The 23,637-nt window shown below is 45.0% G+C and overlaps 1 protein-coding gene across 6 annotated transcripts in view; it reads left to right on the top strand.

Moving 5' to 3' along the window:
• The window catches only part of FAM135B (family with sequence similarity 135 member B), a 278,477-nt gene that overhangs the window by 126,912 nt on the left and 127,928 nt on the right, over positions 1 to 23,637 (top strand). For all 6 annotated transcript variants that reach the window (XR_013824617.1, XM_079901950.1, XM_079901951.1 and 3 more), the window contains one exon: positions 20,811 to 20,890. Coding sequence is in view for 5 of the 6 variants with exons in the window: in XM_079901950.1 (XP_079758076.1) it covers positions 20,811 to 20,890 (80 nt within the window). In the remaining variant the exon portion in view is untranslated. The remainder of the gene's footprint in view (positions 1 to 20,810; positions 20,891 to 23,637) is intronic.

Consider the following 23,637-nt stretch of genomic DNA (forward strand, 5'->3'; position numbering starts at 1 on the left):
GGCCCCAGGAAGGGACAGCTTAGTCCAGGGAATGAAGTAAGGCCACTGCGGCTGCTGGAAGGTGAACTCGAACCAGATTCTCCTAGGTGTTACTGCTTTTGCTCAGACTTTCCCAAAAATAAATGTATGTGTATATTAATTAATTATTAATCGTCTCTGTCCTTGATAAAGTCTTGAATGAACAGAGAATTTATTCCACTGCGGTATCAGGTTGTGTAGCGGCAACACTGTTTCATCAACAGAAGAAGCTAAAGGGCTGTGCATAAGTTTTTGTTACTATGTACCACCTCTGTTGTTCTTCTAAAGCAGGTATTCATGTATCAGTGCTTAAACCATATTCTCTCTGTGTTTGATTTTAAATTATATTTTTTAAAATTATACTTTTATATATGAATATATATATGAATTGTAGTTTTATATATGAATATATATATGAATTATATATTTTTTTAAAAGTACCAGATTCTGCACGGCCTCGTTGCACCATTGAGGATCTTCCATTGTATCCCTTTGGGCACCTCCCTTTGAGAAGGGAGGCAGCCACACACAATCGAACCTCAGAGTCATTCTTGACACTACTTATGCCTCAGGCAATGCTTTTGACTTTCCTTCATGAGATACCCCAGACCCAACCCAAGCCTCTGTCATCTCTGTGCAGATGCCTTTCACTGCCTCTGCCTAGTCTCTGCTTCCTCCCTGTTCCCACTCTTCCCTCTGTGGTTCACACAGCAGCCTGAGGGTCCTTTTAAGACCGAAGCCATGCCACTCTCTCACTTCGTCCCAGCCTACCCTTCCCCCTCCCCGTGTCCTCAAGTCCATTCTCTATGTCTGTGTCTTTATTCCTGTCCTACCCCTAGGTTCTTCAGAACCATTTTTTTCTTTCTAAGATTCCATATATATGTGTTAGCATAGCACAGGGAGACCAGCTCGGTGCTTTGTGACCACCTAGAGGGATGGGATAGGGAGGGTGGGAGGGAGACGCAAGAGGGAGGAGATGTGGGGATATATGTATATGTATAGCTAATTCACTTTGTTATAAAGCAGAAACTAACATGCCATTGTAAAGCAATTATACTCCAATAAAGATGTTAAAAAATAAATAAAGATGGTGATCATCTGCTTACGGAAAAAAAAAAAAGACCTAAGCCAGGGAGTGTCACTTCTCTGCCTAAAACTAGTGACTTGACGCCGCATTTCCCTCAGGGCAGCAGCCCAAGTCCTCATGACGGCCTATGAGGCCCTTCCTGACACTCTGGCCACCTGCCTGTTCCTCCAGCATCCTCCCCCCCAGCCTGGGGCCTTTGGGGCATCTTCCTCCATCTGGAACGTTCTTCCCTAGTACGTCCGCAAAGCACAACCTCTCACCTCCGTTAAGTCTTTGTTCTTGTCACCTTCTCTCATCACACTTGAAGTCTGCAGCTTCTGCCAGTGGAACCCTCTTTTCCCTCATCATCTTTCAACGTACCATGGACGTAACTCGTTTGCCGTGTTTTTATTTATTTGATCCTCCCGCTGAAATGTAAGCTGTACAGATGCAGGGATCTTTATCTGTTCCTTTCACTGATGAATCTCAGTGCTTAGGATACTCCCCAACAGTGAGTACCTTCTTCAACTATTCTTCATGGTGCAAACTTTTAAGGGAGAAAAAAAATGCAGGCACACCTTACAAGAATCAGTGCAGGTCATTGCAGCGTGGAACTTAAGGAAGAAAAGGTTACTGGTCTCTGAGCATAAAGACGTCATTGCAGTTGCTTCTGAATCTCTTGCCTGCATGTTTGCGAGAATTTGTGGTGTGTGCACCCATGTTTGTGAGCATGTATGGTTTTAGTCATGCATGTTTCCAGGTGCACATGCCTGTGGTCATGCGTGCCTACAGTAGTGGACATGCATGGGCACACACATCGCTGTGGGCATGCATGGTTGCGTGTGTGCATGTCTGTGGGCACATGTGCGCACTTGTTTAAACAAATGGATTAGCAGACATGCCTGAATGCTGTCATGCAGAACCAGGGACTCTGGACTTTGGGGGAGGGACCCTGCTTCTGTCGTTTCTCATGTCCTTCCCCTGAGTCGTTCTTTAATTATCCACCTCAATGTGCTGAAAGTGAAGTGTCTGCTGAGTGTCCTGGTCTTCTGCTCAGCTGCGCTCTCAGACGTCTTCTCCTGTCCCAGGGGTTTGCGTGGCTGAGTTCTAAGAACAGTGTGATCACCAGCGGCCCTTTAGAGTCGCCTGGAGGACTCTTTGGCACAAACACAGTTTAAAGCATCTTCCTCTCAGATCTGGAAGGAGGCGGTGCCTTTTGGGACCTTGCGGCTGGCGGCGCTCACTCAGAGGTCAAAGCAGGGTTGAACGGACCTGCTGCCCGGGAGAGGAGGAGCTCCGGGGACGGGTCCTTCATCCCTCGGTGGCTGCAGAGGAGACACTTCAAGCCTCTGGCTCTCCGTTTCCTCGTCTGTCACTCACGTCTGGACCCGCACACTGTGGGTCTGGAATTGCATCCTGGCTCTGCCTCTCCCCAGCTGGAGAGAGAGCTGGTGTCATCTCTCTGAGCTCAGTCTGTATTCTGTGTATCATAAGAAGAGGCATCTCGTGGTGTTCTTGTAGAATCAGATAGGTGAAGACACGTGGAGGTCTTAGCGCCGTGCTCGGCACATTGCAGGCCTTCCCAGTGGTAATCAATGACAGAGTTAAGTGACAGGCAAAGTGCTTTTCACATCTGCTGGCTTGAGAACACCAAGAACGTCTTAAATAACTTTGCAGCCCCTGCATGTTAAACAGCATCTAGTGCACGGTAGGGATTTGTTAAAGGTTCACTATAAAACATAATGAAATGGTGCAGAATTAGCACCTTCCCCTTTTCTCCCTTGGGGAGGTTAATGCCCTCCCTGCTGAGGGAGGGCTTGAATGACGGACTAAGACATTTACGTTTATGCTTTAGGGGCAGGAAGGGGGCGATGGCAGGGGACGTGGGCCCAATTATGTCTGAGGGCAGACATCTTCAGGAGGTTATTGAAGTGGCCAAATCTTCATTCACTCATTCAATTTATCAGACACCGTTTTCTCCCATTTAAAAAAATCGTGGTAAGCACACATTACAAAAATGTACCTTTTAACCATTTTTGAAGTATACGGTTTGTGGCTGTCCGTACATTCACGTTGTTGTGTGCCCATCACCACCACCCATCTCCAGAGCGATCTCATCTTACATGTATTATCTGCGTATATCTATGTTTGTATACAGAGATATGTACACATACATGCACACACACTGATGCAAGCGTTTTAAAGAAGAATAAGATTATATTGTACACACGGAACACATTTTTTTTTCCAACTGTTTACTCGCAGTTGAATGGATGAATATTTTCTGAGGGGCTCTACAGTCAAAGGCTGAGGGACAAGAAAATGCAAAAGTATTACCAGAGCGATATCCCAGAATGAGCTGGAGGCCAGGATCCAGAACCCGGTGGGTTCAGGACTGAGTCATTCACTCATCCCCCCAGATGAAGAAGTCAGAGAAGTAGGCCGTAGAAATCAATACGGCACATGTTCTTCTAGCAAGGAGCTCACGGTCTGGGGCCTGGCTTAAGCAGGAGCAATCCAAGTATTCATCCTTTCCTCATCGGTTCTTTGAGGGACTGCTGGGTGCCAGGTGTTGTGCTGGGGTTTTGGCCTGAACAGGAAGGAGCAGGATATCCTTGCCCCTCACAGGGCATGGCCTCACCAGGGAAGGTCCACCTGGAGAGCAAGCATTGGAGATGCAGTGTCACCAGCCGACCCTCTGGAGCCCCAGGCACATAGAGAACAGGGGATGGGTGATGGACGGTACCTTACTCTGCAGGTGTCGGGGGCCAGGGATGGGGAGCCTTTGAGTTGAGTCCTGACAAATGAGGACAGTTGGAGGTGTTTCAGGCTGTCATCGCAAGGAAGGGGAGTGACACCTGCAAAGGTGTTGATGTGCGGAAGAGTAGGGGGCATTCACAACAGCACATTTTATACCAGAAGCAGAGGCCGGTGATGTCAGGATAGAGAGCAGACTTGTGGTTGCCAGAGGGGAGGGGGGTGGGGGAGGGATGGGTTGGGAGTTTGGGATGAGCAGACGCAAACTATTATCTGTAGGATGGCTAAACAACAAGGTCCTACTGTAGAACACAAGGAACTATATTCAATATCCTGGGATAAACCATAGTGGAAAAGAATATGAAAAAGTATGTATATGGACGGATAACTGAATCACTTTGATGTATAGCAGAAATTAACACAACATGGTAGATCAACTATACTTCAATAAGATAAATTTTAAAAAAAGATGATAGGAGAGAAGAAGAGACATCTGATGCAGAATAAGGAGTCAAAACTTGAGAAAAGGCAGATCCTGTGCAGAGGAATCTGGTCTCAGGTTTAGCTGTCCCAGGCAGGGGTTGGAATTGTCTTTCTTCCACGAACTGGTTTGGAGGCTAATTCCAGAAGGTCCCTGACTATGGGATGTTCCCTTATCTTTCCATGGGTCACTGAGCCCTTTGAGATATCCTGTGATTCAGTAACATTCTGCAATGTTATTTTTTTCTCAAAGTGTTTTTAAGGTTTGTTGAAGGACTGTCATTCTAATATATATATATATATATATATACACACACACACACACACACAATATATATATTATTCTAAAATATATATATATATATATATATATATATATATATATATATATATATAATTTCTTTCCAAATCCCAACTGTAGAGTTATCTCTTACGGAGGATTGGGAGGTAAGAGTGTCACCACTCACCCTGTTTTATTCGAGGTCATCTCCCTTCCACCATCTTCCTAAAGAAACATCACACAGATATCCAGAAAGCACTACCAGCCCTGTTGCTTTGGGTGTAGCTCAACAACTTTTAAGGCTTCTCATTTCTCCTCTGCTGTATTAGGAGTCCAGTTAAATTGGTTTGGAGTTCAGTGGGCTCCTAACTCCTGCATGGGTGGACTGTACTCAGTGTTCACTTTTGTCTCCTCCCTGCCCCCGTAATATAAGACCACACACACCTTCACCCCAGGTCTTCACATGTCAGGGTTAATGGCATCACAGTCCAGCTGTTGCCTGAGCTCAGGCGGGACAGAGTGGTAGAGAGGATGAGCGTGGTCTCTGCAACCAGATCTGGGTCCAAATCCCAGTTCTACCATGTCACCAGGTGGGCTGGTTTTACCTTGACTTTCAGGTTCATCTCCTGTAAACTGGGTACCTCAGCAGTATGACTGCCAGGGTTGAATGGTGTAATTTATGTGACAGCATCCATCCCGGCGCCCGGCGCCTGTAAGTGCTCTCTGACACCTCTCCATCAACCCTTGCTACTGCAGCACACCCCCTCAGCCCTCCTCTGCAGCACATGTGACAACATAATCTGAAGTGGCCAGGCTCATTTACTCTCCATACCTTTGCCGGTCTCTTTAGCTGGGACGAGAGGTAGATCACCCTTCTTTTTGTCATCTGCTGGTTTCTTTCTGAACTCCTTCTTTCCTTTAAAACTGAGTTCAAATATCCCTGATTCCTTGAGAGGCAGGTTAAAGAAACAGATTGCAGCAGATGTTAACATATTTTTCTTGCAGCCCTGAGAGTGTCGGCATCATTCTAATGCTGGAAGCAGAGAGAATTCTGGGCCATCAAGTTTGGCTCACAGAGAAGCAGGTGTCCTCATGGATCTTCCCACCCAGGCTCTGCAGAAATACGAATGTCCCTTATTCTTGCAGACCAAAGGGGTCACTCTTGGACTAAAGTAGGGGGTCATCTGGGCTGCCGGGATGTGGCACCCCAGCCTTGGACCTAGAGCCAGGCAGCCCAAGTGCAAATCCAAGCTTAGATCCCTCCCGCCGAGGATCTCATCAATCAGAAGACCAAGATGACAGTCGTTAGTTGCACCTGTCCTTTGCTCTTTTTCTTGCCAATAAGCAGAAACGTGGCTCACAGCCCCAGCTGGAAATTGCAGGGTTGTGTAGAGCACTGCAAAAGGATTCTGCAGCAGATTGGAGCAGGAATTTAGTTTTGGCTTTCAGACTTCAGGTCAGTCTCCTCACTAAACACCTGGACAGAAAGACCTGGAGACATTAGGTGACTTGCCTAAGGTCACATGTGACTCGCTGGCAGCAAGGGCTCTAGGACCTTTTGACCACATGACATGGGACTATCCTTTCACCAAGGAATATCCCATCCCAGCCTACCAGGGGGCTCTGCGTGCTGGTGTCCATCTCAGAGTTCTCATGGGGCTCGCTGCAGTTCTGTTGTTTTTCTTTACCCCGACTTCAACTCAGCCTGCTATAAAAGAAGTGGAACCAAGCGAACAAAATCCAGGGCTTTGGGAACACAGCAGGTCACTCAAGTGTAAAGTCTTTTTTTCAAGTTTTCACTCATTTGTCATCAGTGTGAGGTGATTAAGGATTGACTGTGCTATGCTCAACATTGGAAGACCTTTCTGTAGTGTGGGGTTATGTGGTTCAAAGAATCTGACAAACCTTGATTTTCTTTCTTTCTTTATTTTAAAATTTATTTATTTATTTTTGGCTGTGTTGGGTCTTTGTTGCTGCGGCGAGCGGGGGCTACTCTTTGGTGCTGGGCACGGGCTTCTCATTGCGGAGGCTTCCCTTGCACGGGCTCTAGGCGCGTGGGCTTCAGTAGTTGTGGCACGCGGGCTCAGTAGTTGCTGCACGCAGGCTCTGGAGTGCAGGCTCAGTAGTTGTGGCACACGGGCTTAGCTGCTCCGCGGCATGTGGGATCTTCCCGGACCAGGGCTTGAACCCGTGTCGCCTGCACTGGCAGGCGGATTCTTAACCACTGCGCCACCAGGGAAGTCCCTGACAAACCTTGATTTTAAATCCCAGCTCTGCTGCTTCTTTGCTGTGTGGCCTTGGGGAAGTCAGTCAACCTGTCTGAACCTCTTTCCTCATCTGTAATCTCAGATAACGACTACTTTTAGACCTGCTTTTAAAAGGAAGTGAAACTGTTTTCTGTCATCCTGAAGATAGTAGGACCATTTTATTTCTTGAGAACTTAAATCATAAAGTAAACTATTTGGGGTTTGCACATTTTAGATGAAAATCACGCAAAGATCCTTAATTAGTACCCTGTACGCCTGAGTCAAATGGCAAAATGCATACCAACGAGGCATGCAATATATATATATATATATATATATATATATATATATATATATATACACACAGCGTGTTTATGATTTATGTCATTCATTTCTCAGCTCTTTATGTTTTAGTGACTCTGTGTGAAGTCAGCAAACATTTCTTAGCACCCACTGTGCGTGACATGCCAAGGACACAGGAGAAAAAATGACAGATTTATTGAGAAGGGCTGACAGCTCACTCTGGAGATGATTGATTGCCTGAAACTTCCAGGATACAAGTCTTGCTAAGAAAAAGTGGGGTGGGGAGAGAACATGGGCTTTGAGGATGGGCGGAGCGGTTCTCAATCCCTGCTCAGCTCGTCATGAGCAGCGGAGCCTTGGGAACGCCACTTAGCCTCTGTGAACCTGTTTCCTTTATTAATAAAATGAAGCTGACCGCAGCTAGGTGGTTCACTGACGCCTAGAGGGAAGGTGTCCTCTTGGACTGAGCAGTGGCACACGGCAGGGTCAGTCCTTGGTAGCTAGAAGTTGTGCTCGTTGCCTTTGGACAGGGCAGCACCTTCCAGCAGGACAGTGTTGAGGATTGCGACCGTGCAGTAGGTTCTCTCCTGTGTCATCTGCAGATTCAGAGATGCCTGGAGCTTCTCTGCTTCTTCCCTGTAGGCCCTGCCCTTGCAGATGTTGGTTGGGTGTTTGCCTTGCCCAGTCTTCAAGGGCAAGGGGGACACCGGAAGTGGTGGATTGCTATCCCAAGACGGTTGACATTGCCCTGAACTGCATACACCAGCAGCCGGAGCTTTGAACTCAAGGAACCTTGATTATAGATTAAGGGAAAAACGTAAGAAAAGGCAACTGATAGTAAAATTGAGCAGCTGGTGCTGGCTGCGGAAATAAGAGCAGATGCCTTGGCTTTATAGTCAGAGAAGTGGCGGGGTTGAGGGTGATTGGTGGTAGGGAGGGAGAGACAGAGAGAGACAGAGAGAGAGAGAGAGAGAGAGAGAGAGAGAGAGAGAGAGAGAGAGAGAGAGAGAGAGGTTGGAGAGTTTGCTTAGGGAGAGATTGAGCAAACACAGCCCATCAAAGAGCAGTCTATTTACCCACCAGGGTGAGGGGCATCTCCGGTTCAAGCTAGCCTTCCTGGGTTCAGTTCGTCACAGCTTTATTAAGCTGCCTCTGAATTCTGCTCTTAAACATCTGACATTCTTTTCCCTTTTGTCTATTTGTTCAATTCACTTAACATTTAGATAGTGTCATCTGTCTGTTAACCTTCCTGACCCAGGTCTTCTTCCTTACACTGAGCCCAGGGCTTGTCCAGACCTGCTAATCATGTTTGTATTAACAGTCACAACTATGGCCAGAGTGCAGAGCCTTGGCTGGGCGTGGGACTGTCTTCTTCACACCCACTGCCTCTTCTGAGCCTCACAGCCAACCCGAGAGGCAAACCTCCCGCTTTTCCAAGTCTTTCCGACCCTGAGTCCTTGCTTTCTGCCCCACTCCTCACTGCCAGCTGGCGGGGAGTTCTCCAGTGACAGTTGGCCTCACAGAATGATCTTTTGGTTTCAAACGCCTCCCCCATTGTAATTACAGAGCACATCTCTTAGCCAAATGGAGCTAAGGGACTTCTTTATTGTGGTTCCGTCTGAACAGTTTTGCAGAAGTAAGGATTTGATGGATGAGGAAATGGACATCTCTATGCAGACAAGGAAATCCCTTGAAATCTCCAGAATGCCTTCAAGCTCCTGTGAGTTTTTATATCAAAAGGCAATTAAGAGGCAGAGCAGCTGAGGGAAGACAATTAACCAAGGTGGTGATGATGTATTTTCTTTTTTTAAAAAAATTTTATTTTTTATTTTTAGTTGCGTTGGGTGTTCGTTGCCGCGCGCGGGCTTTCTCCAGCTGCGGCGAGCAGGGGCTATTCTTCGTTGCGGTGCGTGGGCTTCTCATTGCGGTGGCTTCTCTTGTTTCGGAGCACGGGCTCTAGGCGCATGGGCTTCAGTAGTTGTGGCACGCGGGTTCAGTAGTTGTGGCTTGCGGGCTCTAGAGTGCAGGCTCAGTAGTTGTGGTGCATGGGCTTAGTTGATCCGTGGCATGTGGGATCTTCCGGGACCAGGGCTCGAACCCTTGTCCCCTGCATTGTCAGGTGGATTCTTAACCACTGTGCCACCAGGGAAGCCCAATGGTGTCTTTTCAAAAGAGACACGTTCTGATGGAAAGGGCTGGAAACTGGTCAGGGATTCTTTCTCCGAGAACAGTTGGCAAGTGTGTTTATTTGTCTATCTCTGTCTATACATCCATCATCTGTCAAGCTGTTTTTAATGCAAGTTTAGTACCCACTTACCCTTCGTCATAGCCCATGCATGATATATGACTCACACCAGATTACTTGTGTTTTTTCAGAACGGAAGCAGGGTAGCAGGTGACATCGTCCAAAACGATGCTTGAAGCATCTTGTATTTTCTGAGTACACACGGTGTGCAGACACCTTTCATACATTATCACATTTATTCTTACAACAGACCTACCAGAGGGGTGTCGCTATGCATCTTTGACCAATGAAGAAACTGAGGCTCAGAGAGGTGAAATAATTTTCCTAATGTCACAGCCCTGGCAGGTGGCAGCGCCAGGATTCACACCCAGGTTGGACTCCAAAGATTGTTCATTCCCAGTGTAGCACAATGCCTTCCACAAAACTGTCTTTATTAAAATAATAATGGTAATAATTACATTAATTCAGCTGGTAATTATTAAAGACTTCTTTTGTGCTGTGCTAAACTTTTTTTACGTCACCCTCAGGTGACACTATGAGTTGGGTCTAATTGTTTATCTACACATTACAAGAGAGGAAATGGTAGCTCAGGAATGTTAGATAACTTTCCTAAGGTCACACAGCTGGGAGGTGATGAATGTGGGACTTAAACCAAGCTCTGTTTGATTTCACAGTCGGTACCTTTAACCACGCCACTTACACACTCTGGGTGTTGGAGGAGGGCTATCTTGGGCCATCTGTTTATATAGTAGCAGATATTAGAGTAAATTATTTCGGAAATATCTGTTTGTAGTTCCTCATTCCCTATCCTGCATTCTAGCCAGACTTAGCTCCCCACTATTCCCATACGCGCTCTCCAGGAACCACCCCTCTGCAGGTCTCCAAGCCGCTCTTCCACCTTAAAATTTCATTGCATCTTCCCAGCATGGCCAAGACCTACCCATTCTTCAAGGGTGAGCCGAGATGGCGCTAAGCTTCATCAGTACTAACCTACACTTGTGAAATGGGTCAAAGCCTAAAGAGGTCAGGTGAACTCACGTGCGGCCATGTGCAACGTGAACACAATTCCATCATAGAGCACCCCGGTCTGCCCGGATCTCAATCACGCTCTGGGTCAAAGCCTGCGCTCTAATACCAAAGAAGCGCACTGTGATTCTGCGGAACATGGGTCCAGCCTTGTTACCTGGAGACCAGCATTATAAGGAGGACCTGCTGAAGATGGGTGGCGTTCAAGATACTGCCTTGGGCTCTAGCCACTGTGCTGTCTTCACTGGCCTTGACTCGTAGCTCCCACTTCTGTTTCTTGACGTGTGAGGTCTCTCCTGTGTGCTGTGCTCCTTTTAAGGACCAGTTTTAATTCACTTCTGCCTTGGATAGACCCCTGCATCCTACTGAAAGCGACATCTCCCAGTCTGAGCTAACCTTGCCCTTTACCTCATCCTCTCGAAAACTGAGAGCCTCCTTATGAAGAGAATTATTGTTTGCGACGTCGGCTTTCATCTCTGCTAGACTGTAAGCTCCTCGAGGACAGGGGCTGTTCTATCATCCATCTCTGGGTCCTCAGCCCCTATCCTGACGCCTTGTACCTGGCTTTGGTCAATTGACCATAAGTGAGTAGGAAGAATATGAATAAAGTGTACAGAAAACTTGCAACGCATTTTCCCATTATCATCACTGGCATGACTTCTTGTTTGGGCTCTTCACGCTATTATGAGTCATCATTGGACCCCACTTACATTTGCTGGTGACCAGTGTATATATGAGTTGACCTTAACTGGAAGAATATATATATATATATATATATATATATATATATATATATATATATATATTATTTTTGGAGTTATATAGCTGTGAGCTTGCATCCTAATACTAGTTATAAGCTGTAAGTCTATGAGCATATAGTTTCATTTTTTTGAGCTTCAGTTTCCTCAAAGGAATAGTGGAGGAGATAATGATCATTTATGAGTACTGTCCAGGTAGAACGTGACATTGTATGGAAAACGCCTAGTACGGTGCCTGACTCAGCTTGGCTTGTAAGAACGGGTGGCTTCCTTTATTCTCGCTGTGATATTGTGGTTGTTACTGTTAATATTTATGGAGTATCTAAAGCAACGATAAGATAATTTGATCCTCTATGTATACAAGATATTATCACTTAATACCAACATATATCCTAGAATTCAATTATGTCCAAATATATCGGTACGATGGGTTGGAAAATGCACCAAAGTGAGCAGTCTTGTGTTCTAGTGCGGACTCTGCAAACTAGCTTGGTGGGCTTGGCGATCACCTTCCGATTTGCTGAGTCTACTTCCCAATGGCAACATCTAGATAAGCCACTATTTTAATAATTACAATTATAGTTTGAAAAGGAATTGGTGCTTCCCACGTCTCATGCACTGTGCCAGGCGCTCTCCCTGTAGGGTCCCCTTTGTTCCTCACGACCATTGATTTTTAAGATGAGGAAACCAAAGCCCAGAGAGGTCAAATGAATTGCTCAAGATCACGCACCTCGTAAGAGGTGAGTCGGTATTTAACACCTGGTCTGTGTGAGGTACAAACCAGAGCTCTGAGGTTCCACCACGTGTTTTCATTCCGTGCCTCTGGTCCCTGTACACAAAAGACCTGTGAGTTGTGTTTGCTCCCCAACCCTGCCCCCAGCCTCTGACATGTTGGACCTCGTTGCTGGATCAGGTCTTGCCCATTAGAAAAATTCTCTCTGCAGATACCCGCGGCCCAGTGTGGTATTGCACAGCACATTTTCTGGTCTGCGGTTTTAAATCACCCATGTCATTTAAAGCTGTGTGAGAAGCTTGAAAGCCTGCTTCCACCCAACGTCATTTAATCCACGCGACACAAATGTGAAGAAAATAAAATGCTGCCTGCCGTCAAAAAGAGAACCTATACCCGTCGAGTATGCACTGGTGCCGGGCATCTCTGATGACATCCTGTCCCACATTGGCTCTCGAGAGGGAACCTTCATTTTACCTGCAGATGGTGCTTTTCTGGGTGACATAGAGACTGGCGCTGGCAACACTGACACATGGCCACTCATGCACATTAGAACCCCCATGTGGGTTGACTCGTTAGGTAGGAACAACAGGTCCAGTGGCCAGTGTGAATGAAAACGGCAGCGGGAGATGCCAGGATGGGGAAGCACGTTTGTTTCAGTGTTCCAGCGGCTCTGCAACCTCGTTTTTGATAGATAGCATTTCCAACTAGGCTACTTGTGTTGCGGCTTCGAGTTCCTAAAGTGGCCTGCTTTTATGAACAGGAGCATTTGTTTGTGAGCCTGTTTGGGTTGGTACGTAAAAATAACAATAGCAAAAATAATACCCGTGATTTCCTGCAGTCCACTGTTGCCCTGCACCTTGGCTTTTATTTCTTTCGATATCAACTCTGGAAGGGAACTGACAGCCCCTTTGCAAATGAGAAAACTGAAGTTCAGAGAGTTTAAATTGTCTTCAGTCACACAAAAACATCGTTATCGCGGCTGTAGTTTGGTTTTGGTTTTTAATGTGAATAAGAAGAGGTGAAAATAGGGGAGGAATTATAGATATTTCGTTCTGACTTGCAAGTCTGTATTCAAAGGGCACCCATCTTGTGAAGGTCATTCTTCTTCCAGCTCGTAGGAGAATTATCCCAGGAACCTAACTGGTATAGCTTTATTCACTGAGGTGTCTCTGAGCAGTAAGATAGATTTTTCCAGAAGCCTCGGCAGTTTGAGTCCCACCCAACGGTGACTTTCTTGGAATTTTTCCAAAGTGCCCGCTTCTTTACTCTGTTCAGGTTTCAGATTCCCTTTCTTTAAAAGAATGGAGTGGTGATGGTACCAAGAGGAGGGGGCAGCAGTGGTGTGCTGATGAATGTTTAAAACTGGCTCCAAAGGAAAAAAAGAGTCGAAACACTGGTCAATTTCCCTGATGCATATATACGCATCATGGCCAATTTCAAGCTGCCAACTTGAAGGCAAAGAACCTGAAGTTTTGCAGTATTGACACACCACCGCCTGGTAGGGGATGTGCCGCTTCAACATGCAATAACTCTGTAAATGGGTTTCTGTAGACATTTGATTTAAAAACAGTTGGAGGGCTTCCCTGGTGGCGCAGTGGTTGCGAGTCCGCCTGCCAATGCAGGGGACACGGGTTCGAGCCCTGGTCTGGGAAGATCCCACATGCCGCGGAGCAACTGGGCCCGTGAGCCACAATTACTGAGCCTGCGCGTCTGGAGCCTGTGCTCCGCAACAAGAGAGGCCGCGATAGTGAGAGGCCCGCGCACCGCGATGAAGAGTGGCCCCCGCTCGCCACAACTAGAGAAAGCCCTCGCACGGAAACGAAGAGCCAACACAGCCATAAATAAATAAATAAAGCAAACTGTCAACAAGTAAAAATAAATAAACACTATTATATTTTTAAAAAAACCAGTTTGATTGAACACGTTTATTAAATAACCACAACTCCGTTTTGCCATTAGTGGGGTGTGTGTGTGTGTGTGTGTGTGTGTGTGTGTCTGCTGTGTTGTCCACACACCCTGTTGGAGAATGACAGTGAGTTAGGTTCAGCCACACAAAGAGATCCCTCTTCCTCCAGGAAGTAGCTTTAAACTCTGGTGGACCAAAACTGTCGCTTTGTTTCTACTAAAAAGTCCAACCTGGAATCTTAGATTTTAATGGCTTAATGCGTGGTAAAGCTAAGCTCTCCACTGCCAAGAGAAAGTCAGGGAGAGAAGTCAGATTGCCTCTGTCACGTCTTCTGAGTTTTTCCCCATAGAAAATATGGCCCCAGGACGGTCTGGAATCAGATTCCATCAGGAAAGATTGTGTTTGGCTTCAGACGTGTGACCAACCCTGACTTAAATACCACAGGGTGTCACAAGAAATCCAGACGCAGACAGCGTCACTGTGCCCCTGATGACACCAGGGATGCAGACTTCTATGTTTCTGATCAACCATCCTTTCCACACGGCTTTCGTCCCCACAGCGGAAAGATGGCTGCTTTAACATCCACTCCTGTTTTCTGTCTGTGCCAAGTCAGAGAAGGGACACACAACCCAAAGGTCATACACCTGAGGCTGCTTCTTCCAAAGCTTTCTGCTTTGCTCCATCTGACAATGTACGCTTTTCTCGCCATAACCAGGAGAGGATCTTAAGATCTCTCCTGGCTGCAAGGGACTCCAGAGGGAGAGTATTTTTTTTTGCGGTACGCGGGCCTCTCACTGTTGTGGCCTCTCCCGTTGCGGAGCACAGGCTCCGGACGCGCAGGCTCAGTGGCCATGGCTCACGGGCCCAGCCGCTCCGCGGCATGTGGGATCCTCCCGGACCGGGGCACGAACCCGCGTCCCCTGCATCGGCAGGCGGACTCTCAACCGCCGCGCCACCAGGGAAGCCCCTGGGAGAGTATTCTTGAGTGCACACTGCTTTCCCTGACAAAGCCTGTTATTTATTTATTTATTTTTTGTAAGGAAGGAGGGAATTATGGATGCGTAGCAGACAGTTCACAATATGATGACCACACAGACCCTTCTGGATCAGCAGGGAGCTGGGGATACAGGAACGAGGAGCGTGCTCAGAGTCAACGTCAGTGGAATCTGACTCAATTGTTATAATCGTTGTTTTGATGCTGTTGAAGTATCCAGACAAATTTTGCTAAAATATTAAAGTGGACTTTTCTTGAAAAAGTATCTCATTATTTGCTACCGAAGCCAGTAAATTCCAGCAAATGGATCGTAGTCCTGTCGTGGTGGGTGGATACTGTGAGAACAGATGAATCAGTCTATGAGTGTGTAGTGAAAATATATTGGTCATTTCCTGGGTCTTTTTTTTTTTTTACTGTTGTTAATTTTTTGGAACATGAAGCCTCTCTTAGTGGCAACACTTCCTTTGTTTCCCTGCTGGGCCAGAGAGTTTCACCCCCAAATCAGTGGGTCTTCCACTTTCAGGTTGGGTTACACAGCCATTAACAGGCGGAGTTTAAGAACTCACATTCTTAACCACTATGCTATATTGCCCCTGAAGACTCAAAGAAAGATGATGTTTTCCAGCCACATGGGCAAAGCCATATCATAGTAGAGCACTACATCTTGTGTCCGCCACTTTGTATTATCATGCAGTATGTGCCCCAGGCATCTCTGAAGCTTGTCCCACCCAGACCCTCACCTTTCCCCCAGTTTCACCCCAGCTGTGAGGTTGGAGGATAGATAGGGATGGTGTTTGGGGGAGGATGTCTATTTCACACACATCATACACCAGTATTTTATCTTTAATGGAATATGGGGGTTGAGAATCATACCCAGGGCTTTCCATGCACTGCCCTGTACATACCTCATGACAGGTCTGTGAGGTCATTACAGGTGTCATCACCCATGAGGAAAGGGGCTCAGAGAAGGAAAGTTATTGTCTCCATTTGCCTGCTGGGCTCTGGATCCTAGGCGTTTTGACTCCAGACTCTGTTGACCTTTCCACAAACACAGTGATTTGTATTTTAGGTCACGTCAAATGTCCCTGGGTCCCAGAGTGGTGGATTCATAATATGTCTGATATAAAAGTGGTTATGACAAAATGCCATAGATCTCCGTATTCCCATTATAGAATAGGATTTCTAGTTTTATTAGTATTAAAAGAATTGCTTGTGGATTCTGAGTCACACAGTTTTAGATGTTGGGATTGGATTGTATATACCCGTGGTTTGAGGGAATTCCTCTCATTGGAATTTTCATTCATTCATACATTCCTCTGGCACTAAATGAATGTCAGCTGTGTGTCAGCACCATGTCAGTTGCTGGAAATACAAAGATGAATAGGGTGTGGCTTCTCCTTCAGCAGCTGGTGGTGATGGATTTCTCTATAGTCAACTGAGAACTAATGTTTATGAGATGCTTTTCTCTCCTTAGTGCAGTGCTCTTAGTAAGAGCTCTAAGGGACACAGAAGTGAAAAGTATCATTCTTGTTCTCACTGTGTTTTTGAGAAAACAGGGGGAAATACATTAGTGATCAGAATGAGTGGGGTTGGGCTTCTGGGGATAAAAAGGTGATGGGGAAATTGAGGTGAGCTTATGAAGGTTGAAGCAGCAGGCTTTGCCATCATATGAGTGTACAACATTTATTTAATCTTTCTTTGTTTTTCTGATTTTTCATTATTATAAAATCACACACACACACTTTAAAGTTAGATTCCTAGGATAGAACTATTGGGTCAAGGAAAATAAACATTTGAGATTCTTGCCAAATTGCTTTCCGGAAAGGCTGTCGTGATTTTTCATTTCTACCAACAGTGTAGAAAAGTACAGCTCTCATTGTACTTAAAATACTTTTTTTTGTTGATTAGCAACTATAATTCCATCTGCAACCTTAATTCTTGTTCCACAGGTTCTGAAGATTAGGATGTGGATATCTTTGGAAGGGACATTATTCTGCTGCCGCATTAGGTAAAGGGCATAGTTCAGTGGATGGAAGCCAAGAGAGGTTGACTATTTTATTATCACTTCCCAAAAGGGGTTCTGTGGAAATCTAGACTCTTCAAGCATACCAGCACATTGTCTGAAGTTTTCCACTTCCTGGTCTTAACTTCTCCTTCCTTCTGACTGGTACTCATCTCCCATATTCTCCTACCACTTGTTCGTTCTCCAAGGATTTGAGCCAACTGCTCCCTTCTTCATGATGTCTTCCTTGAGTCACCACAGCTGGAAAAAGGTGGCTTTAAGATGGTTAAAGGATATCTATTTGAAGCAATAAGGTTATTCTAGGAGATGCGCTAACATTCTTTACCAAATATGTGAACTCGGACAAATTCCTTCATCTCTAGGGTTAGTTTTCTAATTTAAAGATGGAAGTCATGGTAAGTGCATCACAGATTTCCTGAAGGGATCAAACAGTATCATGTATATCATATATGACATGGTTTATGAATTTATGACCTGGCAGGACCTTCATGTCAGACAAAAGAGAATTGCTAAAGGGGTTTAAACATTCTGTGTAATCAAGCCAGAAGCCAAATGGACCAACCTAATTGAAACTTATTTCTTTCAACATATGCCTGTAAAGCATCTGAAGTGCAAGATGACTAGTTCTTTGAAATAAGGTTCAGTAGCACCAGTGCTTTTAAAGAGGAAGAATTCAGACAGTGCTTGGAGTTGGTTATAAAAGTGTTATAATTATGCAATGAAATGTGGTTCCTATGAGATGTAACAGGCAAAAACGAATTAGTATTATTTCTGGATGTTGAACCTCATTGCCCTTTGCTAGCTTAACTACTTTAGCTAAGTAGTTAGATACCTCCAATGACTCAACGTCTTCTTTGGTTGACACTTGAGATGATGCTTTCTTTTACAAAGGCTTTATGGAGGGTCAAATAAGATTGCATACATGGAAGTTCCTAGATCAGATCCTAGCTCAGAGATGCTTAATAAATCTTGAGCATACCTGCAACTGCTTCCAGCACAGTCTGATAGGAAAGTGATGCATAGCCTCTGGCAATGAATGACCTATTTTATGTTCGGAGAGGAAGCCATTAAATATTACAACTGCTGGTGGTGCAATTTGCGCCTCTTCCTTTGATGATGAGATTATTGAAATGCGCTGGTCTTTTATTATGGAAACACTAAAAGCGACATCTTGTATTTATATAAATTAGAGTTGGCCAATTATTGGCCCATGGAGACTTAGCCTGAAAATGTGTTTTATCTTGTCAACACGGTGCTTTATTGTCAACGCCGTGGCCATAGTTGCTGCTGCTAATTGTTTTTGCTGTTACTCTTGTCATTATCATTGATTTATGAACCAACGTTTAAAAATTTAAAGATGTTTTATTGAAAATCCAAATTTCTGTCTTCCCTTGAAACACGGAAAGATCTAGCATTGCATAGCTAACATTTCTGCACAGTGGTAGTTAGCTACTGCTAAGTGGCAGCTGTCTCCGATAGGCAGTGCAGGGACCTTCTACTCTGCCTCAGCCTCCCTCTCACGGATGACGGTGTCCGTGGTTATTTGTTATTGTGTTTCCCCTGTAAATTTCATGATGGTAGTAAACGTTCAGCTTATGTGAATTGTTCCCTTATGTGGAGACCCTATGGGGAGCCTGGATCTCTACCCTCCACACAGCAGTCACAAGGGCACAAATATGTTATGTTCCTGGGAACCTCCGGTCACATTTTCATCCATTGATCAATACATAAGCCTGTTTTAGGTGTGTTTCTGTTTAAAGGCATATATATATATAGATAGATAGATAGATAGATAGATAGATAGAGAGAGATATATATTCATCTGGCTCTGGTTCATTGACATTGAACTCATGACTGACAGCAGTGTAACTCATACCAGAACAAAGCCTGTCTAACACACTGTTTTCTGTGTGAGGCACATCACAGCCTTCTTGCTTTTCGGAACACATTAGACAGGACTTTACCTCTGCACTCAGAGGCCATTTTAAATATCAAAAATAAGCTCCAACCGAAAAGCCTGCTTTCTGTAGGGAAAGGACCAGGAAAGAAGCAGCCTAGCAAGACAGAAACATTTTGACAATAGTAGTTCTACCCTAGCCAAGCAACACAGGAAAAACAGTGGCTTCACCTCCACCCACACCAGCAAAGGCCAAGTGCGAGCCTAGATGTCCACCACTGCCAAGCTGTAACAAGCCACACCTTCCCCCCACCTGGCAAGAGCAGGTCTCCAGTAGGGAGCTAGATTTTCACTACTAGTGGGTGGTGACGAGAACTCCACCTACCCTGGTTTACGTGGACACCCTCTGGGGAGCCTGGATCTCTACCCTGACATAGCAGTCACAAAGGCACAGATATCCCCAAGAGATCTTTGACAAAGTTTCAAAAGCAATTCTATAAAGCCTTTCCAATAAACGGTCCTGAAGCAACTCGACATCCACAGGCCAAAAGAAAACAAAACAAAAATTCAACTTAAATCTCAGTCCTCATATAAAAATTCACTCCAAGTCAATCACAGACGTAAATGCAAAATATAAAACTTTTAGGGAAAAAAGCTAGAGGCAAGCTTTGGGATCCAGAGCTAAGCAGAGAGTTTTTTAAAACTGGACACTTAAAAGTGTGATCCATTAAAAAAATGGATAAATTCAACTTCGTCAAGATTAAAAACTTCTGTTCTGTAAAATGTGTTACAGAGGGGATTAAAGGTGAGCTACAGGGAGGGGTATATGTGGTATACGAGGCAAAAGAGAAAATGCAGAAAACTCACCATCATGTCTTTCCTTGGACCTCGAGGTCCCTAGACTGTTTGCTTTCTTTTTCACCTTTAAGAATCTTCTTTTGTTTGTTTTCTGTATACTGTCTAGAGTTTTTAGCTGTACTTAGTGGGGATAGAAAAAAGTATGTCTACTCCATTTTTCCTGGAAGCAGAAGTCATGACAAGTCCCTTTTTTTCTTTTCTTTTCTTTTTTTTAAATCCTCATTCTACAGATACAAGAACAAGTTCAGAGAAGTTGTGTGATGTACTCAAAGTCACACAGCTCTCAAATGATGTCACCCAAGCTACATAAGTGCAGTGCCAGTGCTCTTTGCTCTGCATCTCCTTGGATCACTATATACATATAGACATGTCAACAGAAACATTCTCCAAGTGTATTCACAGTGCAACAGAGTCCATAGCAAAATAGCTCCCAGCTGTGAGTTCAATGAGCCGTGAGAGACTGATGTGTTCATGGTCTATTTTACTTCTATTTCACTTGGTTTTATTCACGTTCTGTTACACAATGGTTTTGAAATCAGTGGAAGGGGAGAACAATTATGAGGCCAGAAATGTTCCCAAGTGCTTGCAAACAAAAGGATCATTGATTGCAAAGCACAGAACTTCAAAAAGTGCTTCTGCACATGTGGCAAAAGAAGACAGTTGAGAGAGTTTGCTGACAGTGTGAGAACCTGCACGACATTCTGAAATGACCGAATCTGGCAATGAGGGTGACGTAATAGAAACAAAGGCACAGAAATACACTGGTAAAAATGTTTGTCAATATCCCCAGGATTAGCAGTTCAGCTGCCAGTGTTTCTAAAGGAAATGTTTGTCTGTGTTGCAACATGATAGCAATTCAATTTGTGTTCACCATGCATTAAACTTCCTATTTTTCTGTAAAATGGACTTTTTCGAGTGAAGAAAAATCACACCCCTAATGTACCTGTGCTATATGACCTATCTTTTCCTTTTTCCTATTTCCATCACTACCAACCTCTTATGTGTTTCCTACGATCTCAGGTGTCTTCAGCTTGGCCCATCCCATCCCTTTCCCACTATGCTAACAAAATAAATCTCTCTTTGATGCTAGATGATCATGCATGTCGTCCAGAAACTTTCCTGGTTCCCTACAATCTTTAGGATTAAGTCTAGGTACTTTTAACAGCAGCCAACCGTAAGAAATCTGATATTCAGCAGCCTGTCCTCTGTTCTTTTCTTAGGTATTATCAGATCCGAGTGACCTTGAAGGTGTCCTCAAGGATCCCCCACAGACTGAGTGCCTCCATCCTTGGGCAGACAGGTAAGCAGGAGGATGGCAGTGGGGCACTTGTTCCCCGCTGGTAAGCCTTCATTTATCACTGTAAGCCAGGGCTTAGCAGAGTGCTGGATACATAAAGGTACTCAGTAAGTCATTGTTGAATGCTGAATGAGTGGGTTTTGGAAATGGAGACCCACTGTTGCTTTGGCCATGTGTGTACGTTATTGCAAGGGGGACCTGGCTGAAGGAAAACAAACAAACAAACAAACACTCGCCCAGGAGCAGCTGGCATCTGAGGATAAACCTGACTGTGGAGGTTGGCGAAAGTCAAGTCAGGGAGGAAGAGGAAGGGAAATGGCATCCAGCAGATAGGTAAGAAGAAACCTGTTGTTGAAGAGAATTCGATAATCATCTAGGTATAGGGGACTGAGTCAGCAGGCAGGTGTGGTAGCACTTTCTGTGCACAGCAAGGAGTCAATGCAACACTCCTAGGGAAGAAGGATTGCCAAGAACAATCCAGGTTCTAACCTTGGAGAAGCTGGAGTATTAGTAGGTATCCAGAGTTCCGAGCAGTTTCAGTGTAATAGTGTTGAGTCCGAAATATAGAAGTTATTACATAAAAAGTAAGGCTAGGCGTCAAGATTATATTCTAACAGAAATATTTTCATTAGTAAATTTGGGAGAATGTATAGATCAGCCAGACCTGAAGAAGAAGAAGAAACACTTCGGGATGGAAGCAGAAGTATGGAGATAAAAAGACAGAACTAGGTGAAACCTGCTTAACTTTCACTGTACAAGGTAGCCAAGAATATTATAGAAATCATATCCAGCAGAGTAAGAGTTCCAGTCTTAGCTACACTTCCAAAAATTCATCTGGATTTGCCCTGGCAATTAGACCACCCCATTGTTGACAGTGATATTATGGTGAGTAAAACTGCATGCAGTTGAATAACCACAAAGTGGGAGTGTAGATGTGGTGACCTGTTTAGCTCCACCTGGGAGGAGGAGTGGGAGATTCGGGGCAGAGTAGGCTACTTGGACCATGCAAGGGACAATCAGGGGAGGCTGATGGTTTATGGGCAACAGTTTGACTCAAGCCTGTGATACAGAAAAAGAAAGATACTGGAGATGACCGGCTCCTCCCCTTACTCTGGAAAGAGTTAAGCATTAAGTAGTAGTCAAGGCTCCACATTTCCAGGGAGGTCCTTCTCTTCCACCCTTCACTCTCCTCCTCTCTCCAGGAAATAAATCAGGCATCTAAGACTGGTGGTCACTCCCTCTCCTATGTGCATTCAGGACACCTGTAGTTCCCCACTGTGCTACCACCTGTGTCGTGCCCCTTCCCCAACCCAGCTTCTGCCAGAAGAAGGTTCATGGAGGTGAATGAGAAAGTAGAAGATTTGAACCCAAATCTTGCAGGAACTAGTCATGTGATCCCAGGCGTTAACAACTTGAGCTTCATTTCCTCACCTGAAACATGAGGGTAAATATCCATCCTCTGTAGGGCTTTGTCTTAGACATTATAGCTCTAATTTTGTTTATTTGGGTCCTTCTCTTTTCTTCTTGGTGAGCCTGGCCAGAGGTTTGTCAATTTTGTTTACCCTCTCAAAGAACCAGTTCTTGGTTTTACCAATGCTTTTTCTGCTGTTTTTTGAATCTCTATTTATTTCCTCTCTGATCTTTATTATCTCCTTCCTTCTGCTGACTTTAGGTTTTGTTTGTTCTTCTTTTTCTAATTCTTTCAGGTGGAGGGTTAGCTTATTTATTTGAGATTCTTCTTGTTTCTTAAAGAAGGCTTGTACTGCTATGAACTTTCCTCTAAGAACTGCCTTTGCTGCTTCCCGTAGATTTTATATGGTTGTGCGTCTTGGAGATTATAAATGAAAAGGGCGTTTTATATTTTACAGAGATTATTAAGGTAAATGTCCCAGATTAGGAACTGGCACAAAGTAAGTGTCCAATCAGTCTGACATGTGAGTGGTCACCTGATCAGGGGTTTGAAGCTGGGTTCTGGTCTCAGGGACAAGGCTGGGCCTGGAAGTCAGGTGGGACTGATGCCTAGCTGACTTGATGGATGCCATCCCCAGGTCCCCGACAAAGGGCTCTGCTTCTTCTCGTGACTGTGAAGCTCAAGAGCTCAGTCCCTGTCTCTGGCTGAGCTGTCTCTTGGAGCTGAGAGACCCAGCTGTGAGGATCAGAGGACTGCTGGGCGTCCAACAGCTGGCAGAGCCCAGCAAGCAGCTTGGGGGAGGGAGGACTCCTGCTGGTGCTGCACAGAGACGAAAGAAAGAAAAATACAGTTTGGGGGAAAAAAGGCTATTTTCTTCTTTGGTCTAGTTTGACATGGGGATAATTGTGGTCCACTTGGTAGGCCCTTGAGTTTACATGAGTATGATATTTAGAACAGAAGGCCCATATGGAGGTCAGCAATAATTACAATAGGGATGGCTCCGTGGGTGAGGAATAGATAGTGTTGGCGATTTCTTCCTCAAGGTGAATTTTCCAATTTTAGTGTTTTCAGTTAGACATTGCCTCATTACAAAGCACTCTGAAGCTTAGTGGTTCAAAACAACAGTTTATTCTTGATGTTTTGAGTTGGCTGGGCTCAGCCAGGTCTTTTGTGCACTGCTTTCAGCTGGGATCTCAGTGGAGGACAGATTACCCACGATCATAACATCAGACGTGTCTTCACACACATCTGATCTCTCAATTGAGGTGGCTGAACTGCCTAAGGGAATGGTCCGGCTGTCTCCAGTTGGGTGTCCAACTTCTTCTATGGTAGCTCAGGT

Source organism: Stenella coeruleoalba (assembly GCF_951394435.1).
Source record: "Stenella coeruleoalba genome assembly, chromosome: 17".
NCBI lineage: Eukaryota > Metazoa > Chordata > Mammalia > Artiodactyla > Delphinidae > Stenella > Stenella coeruleoalba.